We start from the raw sequence: 12,433 nt of genomic DNA, 5'->3' as shown, positions 1-12,433 counted from the left end.
CGTCTTCCCGTCGTTGGCATAAGTAAATAATTACATACAAGCAGATATGTATTAATTAAAAGAGTTTTAAAACATCCGCATACATTCAGGTTTCATGAGTTATACTATTTATTGTATTTGGCTTAAGCATTTTGAAAACAACACCGCAATTCAACTACAGCAACTACATGGATCTAATTTGAAAAAGTAAAGCAAGGCACTGTACATGATACGATGGCACACAAACCATTTTGGATACAAGGCACTACACGAAAGTTGATCTGAATCGGAATCGCATCAGTTGTCAGGTGGAAGTAGTACACCTGGGGCCACAGCGATGGTGAAGAGTGTAGACACGACAAAATAGATGATAAAGAAAATCACGCAAAACCTAAAAAGAGGGAAGGGTTGAAATTCCATATACTAAATATCAGTGGATCTCGCTTGAGAAAAAGAGAAATGAAAACGCTAAACCTTCCAAAACGCACCAACAGTTACAGTTACTACCAAAAGCAGTAATTTTTAATTCACCTGTCCAATACAGTTGCTGCAAACCTCCACTCGAGTGCGCTCTTTTCATCTTCATCATCATTATGCATTCGACTGGTGATAAACCGAACCTCATGCAGGACATCATTCAGCTCCCTTAAGCAGATACAATGAAATAAAAGTACAATTGATCAAGCTCATAACATACTTTTTAGCTTCATTCAGAGGTGAGAGCTCAGTTTGGTTTGTTCCCATCCAATTTCCCAACCTTTCTCCCGCCTATGTATGATTATAATATAACATGTTATTCATCTTTTTAAATGTAATATTGAAGAATATAATAATTAAAAATTAATAAAGAAACGGTAATTAAAGGGGCATAGCAACGAAAATAAAAAATTGTACATGGATAGAGAAGCTCAAATGTAACCTATAGGTGCCATCAAAGTTTCCCAAAACGATACGGCATTTGAAAAAAAAGGTTTGCTTTTAATTCAATAATTTATATAATTTTTAACCTATTTGTGACAAAAAAATTTCCTTAATAATGGTTATTTAAAAAAATTCTGGGGCATAAATGTTTAAGGTAAAAACAAAAGTTCTAAAGTTTTTCAATAAAGACCTACCAAACTTTATAGTATGGTGGGGTACAAAGTTAAGTGATTATATATTAATATTATTCTGCAACTTCGTTAAGTTCTTTGAAATTACCTAGGTGTACTAGTTTCTTTGCAACGTAAAGTGTTTATATATATTATTTTAAAACGGTGTGATTGGCCATTCTAAACTTATATCATTAAAAAAAGCACCCGCAAAAGAGTTTTAAAAGCGTCCCAACTTTCCCAAAGTCCCAACCCTAATAAATATACACCAAATGTTGACATATTCGTCATGTTAATCGCTTAATAAAATCCACACACCCTCACCACCATAAGAGGATATTCTTCAACTTTTCCATCCATAACCACCTCCGCTTGGTTGTCCAAAAACTTCCTTCGGAAACTATTCTCACCAGGTCTTTTCATTCGGAGAATCCGGGGAAGAAAATTTAAGAAAACGAAGCGTATCTGTAAATACATTTGTTGCTTATATAACTGTTTGTTATATAAAAACATTATCTTAATACAAACCTCACTTTTATGCTTGTCAGTAAATTACATGTTCTTATTTTGAACTATAATAGGTCGGGGTAAGATGGGACATGTTTCATTCTCATTTCTAGTCCCATTTGTTAGCAAACGAAGCATAAAGAATATTTACAGGAATATAGTACGATAGGGGGACATGGAACACCTTTAACATATAATATCCAAATAACCGGATCGTGTTTTAAACAATTAACAGCGCTCTATGGGTCGTGAGGACACGGTTTAATAATTCTTTGAATGTTCTTTGTTTACTACTAAATGGGACGAGAAAATAGAATAAAAAGGTATCCTATCTCCCCCACCCTACTATATATCGTGGAATAAAAAAACTTGACAAATCTCACCCAGCCTGGCATGGTGTTCGTGTTGGCAGATGTTGTGTGATGAAAGTTAAGAGATATCACTGTACAGACCACCGATGCAGTTACCATGACGATGCTACAGGCGAAATATTTACCTGCGTAAGAAAATGAGCATTGCTAGTTATTGTTGCGACATAATTTTAAATTTCAATATTTTATTTCCAACACAACATGCGTGGCCGTATAGTATGGAATCAATAGTTGGCGCTTCATGCTTGTTGCCATTGTTAGGTCAGTGTGTCATATTAATATTAGGTTATATGTTATAATGTGATTGTAAACCAATGCTGGGTTAGATGGATTAGTTGCCCCTTGTTTTTTAAAAGAAGCCATACAAACAGATGACGTAATGGGGGAATGAGGAATCACTTCGACGATTGGAACCATGAAAACAAGCAGGGATAGAACCAGTGTGATACCTGTTGAATATATATCTGCAAGCGTTAAGCAATGCAATGTACACGTGTTATATCGTAATGGAATGCAATTCTTATAATAAAACACAAGTTAAACAAGCAGAAACGCATAGCCAGTATACGCCAATATCAAATGGTCAATATTTTTTTAAATATATTTGCCGTACAATCTTCATCTAAAAACATAAGCGTATACTGTTATACTGGTAAGCTTATATAGTCAGAGTAAGTATAATTTGTCCGACGCCATGGCTAAGTGGTTAGCCTGTCTGTAACCCATATAGGTAATGGGTTCACGGCTCGTCGCTGCTACCATTGCTGACGTATGTGTCCTTCAGACAGTTAACGGCAATTGCTCCAATCCATGGTCACTAATGGGTTGTCTAAATTATCAGCCATACATAACAAAAAGGAAAAAAAATCACTTACAAAGTAAGATATACATGGTAACTCGTAAGCTGGCACGGGGTGTATAAACACCCGTATTATAACGACTATCGTTTTCCGGCCAAGCGAGGATAAAGTAAGTTACATTCATTCATTTACATCTTGTACCATGTGTAAACAAACAGATGTTTCAAGCAAAATATAACACCAAAACCAAAACATGCATTGGTTACTTTATGGTTACTATTCACTCATGCACAAGAAAGCTTTTAATCGTTACCAAGCAACGGTATGACGTCAGTAGGGGGTAGATTATCAGCCACCAGTTGTAGAAAGACGACCAGTGCAAGCAACACAGTTATACCTGTAGAAGAAAAGTTGCGATGGATATGTACGAAGACTGAACAAGTAATATTGCGACCACTATTTTTTTGTTGACATGATAAACACGTACTTCCATCGAACTTTGCTTTTAGCGTAAACTTAAGAAAAGCGAATGATTCTTTATTGTATATAATATATATCTTGTTTCCTAGAAGAGTGCGTTTTCCTGTTTGACTCATCATATTCTTGGGCGCGTCTTATTTACGGATTAGTTCTGCTTGTTTCGATGTTTACACGAATTCGTCGACGAATATTCATAATTTTTCACGCTTGTCGCAACAAAACAACCACCCAGCGTGGTACTGTTAATTTGGAAGGGTTAAAATACTTTACAAAAGCCCGTGTATGGAAACCTGCTGGTACAAACGACATTTTAAAGTTTTAGCTCAATTAGTTTTGCACCAACAACCACTGGTTTAATCATATGACGCATTATTACTATCAAAAGTTAATTTACATGCCAGCATGCTTTTAAAATGCTATAAATGGTAATATAATATTAAAAATTCCGTTTCAAAAGTCTAGGCTGTATATGTTGTTAATATAACTACGAGAAGCAGTAAGATTGTTTCTTGATACGTATGACTTGTTTTGAAGTTTAAGATAGCGATTGGGTAAATTATTCATAAATTGGAACTTGTCGTTTCCTCCAAGCGGATGAGCGTTTAACCAACGTCATAGCGCGGTTTGTGACGCTTGATGTCGTCACAGTGAAACGAGTTCATTGTTGGTGCCATGAAAATTGAGAATGTTTAAAGTAAATACATATGTCGCTTTTAGAATAAACTTTATATGCGCTATATTAATTTGATAAATGTAAATATCATACATTATATATATCATACGAAGGGGTCTTCTTTGCTGGAAGCGGAGTTCCCAATGATTTGCGAGTCATTTAAGCCAATCAACAGAGTTCGTCTCATTAAATATTAATTGTATGAAAAACCCTTTCTTCGTTTTTCGACGATCGGCTTGTTTTTGATTAGACCTTGAACGGTGGCTTATTTTATTTACGCAATATTACAGCTTCCGAAATTTCCGCCAATTTCACGCATCGTCCATCTACAAGATGGATTGACTATAGTTATAAGAGCGCATATTACGGACCGAACAGTAGGGTGTGCTGATGATATTTATGTTTAAATTATGACGTACAAAAACAATTATTGTGTCACAGAGAACAGCAAAATAACCCCAGCAGAGGTAATCGTAAGGTGAACAGTAATTATGAAATATTTCAACAAATTTTACAGTAACCCTTCTAACTCTCCGCGCCATTTCGACTTAGTGTATGGCAATAGTGTAAACTCTTTACTAATGAAGTAAAATTGTGTCACTTTGGTGTCTGTGATTTTGTAGGTTTGGGTATGGTTGGCATTTATAGAAAACTTTACACATAAAAAGAAAGAGATCAACCGACTTGTAGAATAGAGTCGGGGAAGACGGGACACCTAAGCACATATTAAATGTTTCCAAACTCAAAATATATGATAATGGTGTTGGGTGATACCACGAACATTGTCATATTAATCGACAACGACTTAAACTAAAGAAACATATTAATTAAAACATACGAGAAGTTATTTAGTGGTTTGCACAGTAGGTGTAATTATAGGGATTACTTGGGACAGTTTAAAAGTCCTAGTTATTTTAATAAATAAAATGTTTCAATGTTATAGCAAAAATAACACGAAATAATATTGTACTTTTTTGGATATTGCTACCTTATATTGCGCACAAGCCACTTCTCGAAATTAACCGACTTATTTGCTAGTTTCTTTGTCATGTAAACTTTGTAGATATACCTTTAAAACGACGTCTTAATGATTTTTACAAAACTAAAACTAATTTTATGAGACAAAATCAAACTTTACGAAATGTTACAGCCTATTTAAATAAACTACAACACTGGATTTATGATACAAACTACAAAACTTCGGCAATTTTAATATGAATAAATCGAGCTATATTTTTTTCACTTAAAAATGTTGTATATGTTCAACACTGAATTTGAATACTTTACAACAGTAACAATCCCACTATCTTTTCCCACCACACTATAATAAATATTAAAACCACTGTTTATAGATGTTTTGTTATGTTTGTTCTACCTTGCATGCCACAGTAAAACCTTTTTACGCATTCCCTTACAATTTTTTAGAATCCACCAGTAATATCCAAGTAATCACTTACCCAAGGTTATCCTTTCACCAGAGTCTGCTGGAAGCAGAAAAACTAGAATAGTCAACGAGCAGACCAGCACACACGGGAGTATAAGGTTGAAACCATAGAATAATGTTCTTCTTCGCATGTGTATGGTGTATGTGACATCCACGAACGGATGAGGACAGCATTCGTACTTAACCGATGTCCGATGTCCTTTCATGGCTGTGACAAAATACTGTTTCGCATTTTCGAAAAGGTTGTTAGCTTTTTTGCCGACAGCGCAAACATTTATTTCAAAAACGTTCATCGCTGTGAACAAAGGTTGTGTGCAAATCCGTTTGGGTGGTGGCTTTATACGTTTATATAGTAAGTTTATATTCTACTTACATATCAAGTCCCATTCTCCGCTTGGAATATAATTATCGAGAATTGCATTTTCATCGGGTAGAGCGAGGTCAACCTAAAAGTAAAATGAAATTGAAGTTGTTACACAACCACAGTAACAACTATTAAAGAGGTGAGTATGGGTTTAGTTACAACTCACGAACAATATACATCACTTTTTTATTTACCTCTTTGATACAGTAGGTTGATTAATTAATACAGCGAAACGAAGGAATTAGAAACTGAACGAATTAGTCGTTATACACACGCTGCGGGTAAAAACTATTTGAAAAAGTGTCTGATAAACCCACATTACAGCATTGAAACTTTATTTTATCAAAACAAACTAAAAAGTAGTTAGAATAAAAGTGTGCGAATATTCATACCATCCCTCCATGGTATGTCCACGCACCAAACTTCATCGTACATCGTTGCTCGTCAAAGGGGAAGTACCGAATGTCTACGTCACAAGTAGTTTTAAACAAACCAGGGGGTAACCATTCCACGGCACCAGTCGACCAAATTACCACATTGGTTTGAAGCATTTGATCAAATGAATCAACCGCACTGAAATATTTAATTAAGAAAGTTTTTATTAGCAACAAACAGCTGTGATTTTACTAACAAGCTTGTTAATTACCATCACAACAGAACATGTTTTAATTTATTTTTTTCGATGTAACTGTAATTAAATTCTTGTAAAATGTTGGGTCTAAAATATAAAGTAACATTGGCACTTTAGCATAGTATATAAAACAACTTTTACGTCATGATTTTTTACGAACAAACGACCACCCAGACACACAAAACGATGTTGAGGTGTAGGAAGAAATAGTTTCATTACAGCCATAAAATTTAATTCGCAATGGTAGCGACCGAATGATTTACATATACGATACCTTCTTCTTCGTAACAAAATATTAAGTCTTTTAAGAGTTAATGTTTGATAATAATGTAAAGTTTCATTTTGTTTATAAATGAACCATTTATTCTAATTCGATCTATAATTAAAATAAAACAGTATTAAAGACAGGTGTTTTTATATTAAAAAAAAAATTTTAAAACAAAAAAATAAAATCAGGAATTACATATGGTTTGAACATTTACGTTTCAAAAAAAATTCCATGGTTTTAATTTATACAGCGTGTCTTCTTTTATTTTTAAATGAATAAATATTTATCGTTTTTATTAACTTCTTCAGTATCGCTTCTGCAGCAATGCTGATACACTTGTCAGTGCCAGTTATAAATAACATGTCAGTTATAAATAGTCGAATTATCACAAACTTCGTAAACGATAACATTTTATGTTTAAGAGTTAGCGCCATCTTCATTTTTTACCAATAAACCACAGTCAATGAAAATACCGATGGAATAAATTCGATCTCTGCTCGAAAATTTTCATTCTTTCGCCAGCAGCCTTTTAATGGCCGATGAGTTTCAACTTGAATTATAGTTTTAAAGACCACAGGTCGCAAAATATTACACCAACAAAAGTCAGGAATCATGTAGAACCAGATCCTCTAACTTAGAAAGCTTTATTGATTCGTATTGATCACACGGCGTTAAGTCCGTGTTAGTTAAGTCAAATACTCCCCGATCGACTACTGACAAAGTTAAATTTAGCAGCAACAAGTTATGTTACACGAGATGCCTTGCAAGGATAATTTAATCATGAACACAGTGTGGCTTTGTTTGGCTGTCCAGATTGTTTATGGGAAACACACAAGGTGAAATAATATGGATCCAATATGTCGGTGCATACAAGTTGACGGCTGTACAGACAATTACGTCATTGATTAAGAAGGGATCCTCATGTTGCAGAAAGTTCAACAACGACAATCTTATGTCATCATTACAACGGAAAATCTCTTGGGGTTACCACTATATACGTTTTACCACTTAGTTTTGTTTTTTTCCAATGATATGCGAATTAATTAAAATGGTTTAAATATAAGCGACAACATAGGTGGTTGGGTATATACTGGGACACTTATATATCTTGCCAAATATATCGAAAATATTAACAAATGGCGGTTTATATTGTAAATGTCTATTTGTAGCGTCCTACTTTGATTCATTGACAACACCAAATATAATTTTAGAATACACGAGAAGTTATTTAGCGATTTACACACTATATATGATGCTGTTTTAGCGATTCGTAAACAGATGGGTTGGGATGGGACAATTCTTTTATCATTAGAAGTAAATAACAAGGAATAATAATGAACCCCTTGAAAATCAAGTTTAAATATTGTTTGTCTTATCTCACTGCTATATAGTTTTTAACATATATAATACATGTAGTATGTTACAGTATATTAAAGAATTGGTTTTGTTTGAAAGATATTTGCTATTGTATCCTACAAAAATGCATGTAAACTCACAAAAAAACGAAAATTTTCACTAAAGTTTAGATTTTCACAAATTGGGTATTGCTTTACTGTATCTAGCAAAAAAAACTTCTAATAAATTATCACCAAGTGCTTGTGACTGAATTTTGAATATATATATATTTCTTTCGTACATTAACTTTTATTTTATTAGTTTAATTTAATATATTTGAATTAATAACGAGATATAATTACGAAATAACATACAAACATTTCAAAGTTTGCCAATAAATACCTGCAAAAGTACAATGTGGGGCACGATGGAAGACCAAATTAAAATTGTTAGACTAATATTATTTGGGAAGTTGTACTTGAATTATCGATATTTACGGACTGTGCTAAGTTTCTTTGCCACGCAATTTTTTTCTAATAAAGGTAATTTAAATAAATGCGTCCCAACTCGCCTCGCGTCACAACTTACTAATATTTAAATTTTTTTAACGAATTCAATAACTTTATATGCCGCTTACCTGTTATACACCAATATGTCGGGTTTCCACACTTTCTTCGCTGGCAGTCTTATTTCTACAATGCCGCTATAATTGTCCGGATTCCATTTAAGATACGTGTCATTCCAGGTCTAAATAGACGTATGAACCGCATTTAGATAAACTACATGTTTCAAACGCTACATTATACCCTAAGTTTTATAATAGCATAATAAATAGTGAAGATCGTATTAGGCAGTCATTAAAACACGCTATGGATATAATGTATTGGAAAGAGGGAAATTTGATCGTCGCGGTTGCACCCAATACGTAGACAAGGATATTGAAAAGGCTTACCCATCCCATGTACATGCTGGTTGTAAGAAGTTGATTCTTTTCATCCTGGAACAAATAAAATTCTCAACACTGCAGTCACCATTTGTTACATCCGTTGCGTTGATATAAAAAAGTAACATTGCCGTTTTTACGATTGATTTGTTATAACTGATACATTTCTATAAATAATAAATTACTAAACAAGTTTATTAACGACAGTATATCACTTTCCAAATATTAAAAAATTGGAATGAAAAATACTTCACGCAAACATTTTGTTTGAATATGTTTTTACCAGATCGACGATTTGTTGAAGTGTCACAGCAAAGCTTACGTTGATGATGTCATTGTATTTATCGATAGGCCTCACCATGACGTCATAATTACGTAATAAATCTTGGATCAAATCTTTTTCTGCCTGACTGCCATTGGCACCTATATGAAAAGATTTTTTTTACAAAAATAAAACAAACTTTTTTAAACAAAATACATCAAATATTTAAGCATATTATATTATACTGCGATAATGGATTAATGATTCAAACTCGCAGACTACAAAAATCGGGAGTTTTAATATGATTTAGCGAGCATTTGAAATGCGGGTGTCTTATTATTATTATGATTATTTTCGGTTCTTGGAAAACGTTGTACTCGTTTAACATGAAATTTTAAATCTTGTAGAAAAAATACTGTAACATTGTTTTCGTCCATCATTAAATTCTCTGCTATGTAATCTTTAAATGTAAAACAAAGTAACATAATTGAAATTAAATATAGGCCTTTAAATGTGTGATCTATCTGAATGCTATGGTAAAATCGAAACCATATAAATTCACAGAAGCAGTGTTTGTATATAGTAGGGTGGGGTAAGATGGGACACCTTGAGCACAAAGTATCCAAATACCCTGATCGTTTTTAAAAATCACATACAGGAGTCCTGAGGATACGGTTTTATAATTTTTTGAATGTTCTTGGTTCACTACCAAATGGGACAAGAAAATGAATTAAAAAGGTGGCTCATCTTCCCCCACCCTACTATACGATTAACGAATCAAAACGACAAATACATCGTCATGGTTTCCAGCTTCTGTGTAGGGACATGAAAGACTTGGAACAATTAGGTCAAATAAAACAAAAGAAAACGCAATACAGCAAAGTATTGTTTACCAAGAAGTTATCATAACAACTTGACAATACGGTGCTGATCGATTCAATACAGGATGCTTTACACGGGGCGTGGTCTACAAGCGTGGAATCAACCAACATAACAATAACTTAACAAACGGACAATAAATAAAGTTTGTTTTGAAAAACAATTTACCTATTCCCATTTTATTTTCGATTACCAGGTACTTGGCTTTTGTTTTTTTTGTTAAAAATCTGTTTTAATCTATACACCTTCACAGCTAAAATAGGTTATATACATTGAATCTTATTAATAAGGCAATATGTACATAAATAAATTTCACTGCTGCATGTGTGTTTGGATTTTTAATTTAAATCCAACGCTAGCACGTATTGGCTGTTGCAACCAGTTTGGAACAGAATCAGGCAATTCCGAATAAATTCGGAACTTAAGCAAATGTTTAAATTAAAGATGTTCTCTACATAGTGGGGTCATTGTTATTTTGTATTTTGAATTGTATGGTTTACTAAAAGTTGGCCGCCCTGTCATTTTTAAAAACCTTATAATTAATTAATCAAGGTCAGTACCGAGATATTGATCTGATATTTTAGGCGTTTGCAGCATAATCTTAATATCCTGCTCTCTATACATGTAAAAGAAAATGTATAATCTGCTTAGCTTTCTTCTTTTGGGACAATGGCTCCTATGTATAACAGGTTCTCATATCTGACACTTTCTATTGCTTCAAGTAATATTGAACCATTACCTGAGAGCATCAAGTGTTTTGATATCATTTTTATAATATCGTTCCAATTAACTTTTGCGTAGACAGCCAAACAGTGAAGTGGCCTCCTAATATAACTGATACGCAAGTAGGACATATCTAAGTTTAAGTGGTTTTCTAATGGGGTGATAACTATAAATATACCACTAAAAAACAAGTTTTCACTTTCCTAATTTTTCATATTTGAAAATCTGGCAACGAAGTATAAATTTCTAATATGAATGTTAAAGTTGTATATTATTTCGACAATAAATTAATGCAAAAAAATAAGCTTTTTAATATTATCATAATACGTTCTACATACCTTGTGCCATGGTCATAAGTACAAGCATTGGCAGTACGATCCTAAGGAATAGTTCAACCCCGCCTGCCATTTTACCTTCACCTTAATACAACATACACTCAAGCAGTAAACTTTGCACGATCTGCAACAATTTTCAGGGTAATTGAAAACAATCTATGATGAATCGCTGTTCCATCAAAATTTGTTTCATCGGTCGCGTTTATTATTCGGAATTATTTGACATTTAAATCCTAACACCACGTACAAAGCCATACAGTATAAACACGGTGTAAGCAGACGTGCGCGCCCAGGGAAATACTTAGAGAATTGGTATCGTTCAAATTAATTGCGTTTTTGGCATTGTTGGTGTTAGGAAATGACATTAATGATTTTATCATTGCTTGCGTCAAATAATCAATTAGTTCTTCATTTGATTTGAACATCCTTAAATTGATTTGAACCGCCTTTAGTCTGGAAAGATTAAAACTGATAAGACTGACAGATGTATAGACAGCTCTTCTAATGCATGCTGAATAGATAAATCCGAAAACATTTCCTTAGTACCAACTTATTGTTTGTGTTAAACCTTTACGTTAGAAAATTATAAGACATCTTCTCTCCCTACTTGCTATTTATTGATGACAAAGAAGAAGGTTTGCGTGACTTAAAAAATACAATTGGTGTCAGTCTTCATATTACTCGTCAGCGCATCTAGCGGACAAAAATAAGGATTTAAAGAGAGTAAATATCATATCATGTATGTTTATCGTACGGGTAAATTAAACATTAAAATTTATTGTAAGTGCATAAAAAACATATGGGGCTGTGTAAGTATATCTTTTACAATACACGTAAAAATCATAAACATTGCGCATATTGTCGAGCAACTGCATAAATAATTTATTGCATTAAATCATGTGTTTTCTGCTATATAAATTTACATAGTGCATTTGTACAGATACATGATAAGCTGAACATGTAGAATAAATTAAAAAATTACGTGGTTGGATTGTGTACATTGTTCATTCGTCTTAAGGTAAAAAATATTAAATACGATAATTATAGTACAGTGGGCGAAGATGGGACACTTAAGCACATATTGCCCAATATTTCCAAAATCAAATAACATGACGGTTTTTTGGGGAGTACAATCATGCCTTTATTAATTGACCACAACTCAAATAATATATAAAAACTCAGCAGCAGTTATTTACAACAGTTTTACGAATGTAATTTTACACATTCGTGTAATTTTTCGAAAGCGGGGCAAAATAAAAAAATGCGGGGCAAATTAAAAAAAACTAAATAAAAGCGAAGTAAAAGACACATGACGCAAAAAATACAAAGAAAGAACACAAACAAAATT

The 12,433-nt window shown here is 33.3% G+C and overlaps 1 protein-coding gene across 6 annotated transcripts; it reads right to left on the bottom strand.

Moving 5' to 3' along the window:
* Positions 1 to 90: 90 nt before the first annotated feature.
* On the bottom strand, positions 91 to 11,371 carry LOC149739435 (neuronal acetylcholine receptor subunit alpha-7-like). Of its 6 annotated transcripts, XM_089873222.1 has the most exons (14): positions 11,089 to 11,371; positions 9,170 to 9,309; positions 8,896 to 8,940; positions 8,581 to 8,690; positions 6,102 to 6,282; positions 5,719 to 5,791; positions 5,359 to 5,553; positions 3,062 to 3,145; positions 2,314 to 2,397; positions 1,961 to 2,073; positions 1,389 to 1,535; positions 677 to 747; positions 511 to 624; positions 91 to 370 (listed from the first exon to the last, which is right to left on the bottom strand). In XM_089873222.1, the coding sequence occupies exons 1-14, from the start codon at positions 11,156 to 11,158 to the stop codon at positions 277 to 279; spliced, it is 1,521 nt and encodes a 506-aa protein (XP_089729348.1). In that variant the 5' UTR covers positions 11,159 to 11,371; the 3' UTR covers positions 91 to 276. The 6 variants fall into 6 exon arrangements, with proteins under 6 accessions (XP_089729348.1, XP_089729343.1, XP_089729346.1 ...); XM_089873217.1 differs by lacking the exon at positions 3,062 to 3,145; XM_089873220.1 differs by lacking the exon at positions 3,062 to 3,145 and having other exon boundaries at positions 1,395 to 1,535; positions 11,089 to 11,347.
* Between the last annotated feature and the right edge of the window lie 1,062 nt (positions 11,372 to 12,433).

Source organism: Ciona robusta, chromosome 2, assembly GCF_009617815.1.
Source record: "Ciona robusta chromosome 2, ASM961781v2".
Classification (NCBI taxonomy): Eukaryota; Metazoa; Chordata; class Ascidiacea; order Phlebobranchia; family Cionidae; genus Ciona; species Ciona robusta.
This window is presented reverse-complemented; position numbering and strand designations above follow the sequence as displayed.

What these genes read in the sequence shown, in the direction of transcription:
- LOC149739435 (XM_089873222.1), bottom strand. Translation starts at nt 11,158, where the DNA reads ATGGCAGGCGGGGTTGAACTATTCCTTAGGATCGTACTGCCAATGCTT. An exon ending in TGGTGAAAGGATAACCTTGG is followed by an intron (nt 3,146 to 5,358) that starts GTAAGTGATTAC and finishes TTTCTTCTACAG; the next exon opens with GTATAACTGTGTTGCTTGCA. An exon ending in TGACGTCATACCGTTGCTTG is followed by an intron (nt 2,398 to 3,061) that starts GTAACGATTAAA and finishes TATATTCAACAG; the next exon opens with GTATCACACTGGTTCTATCC.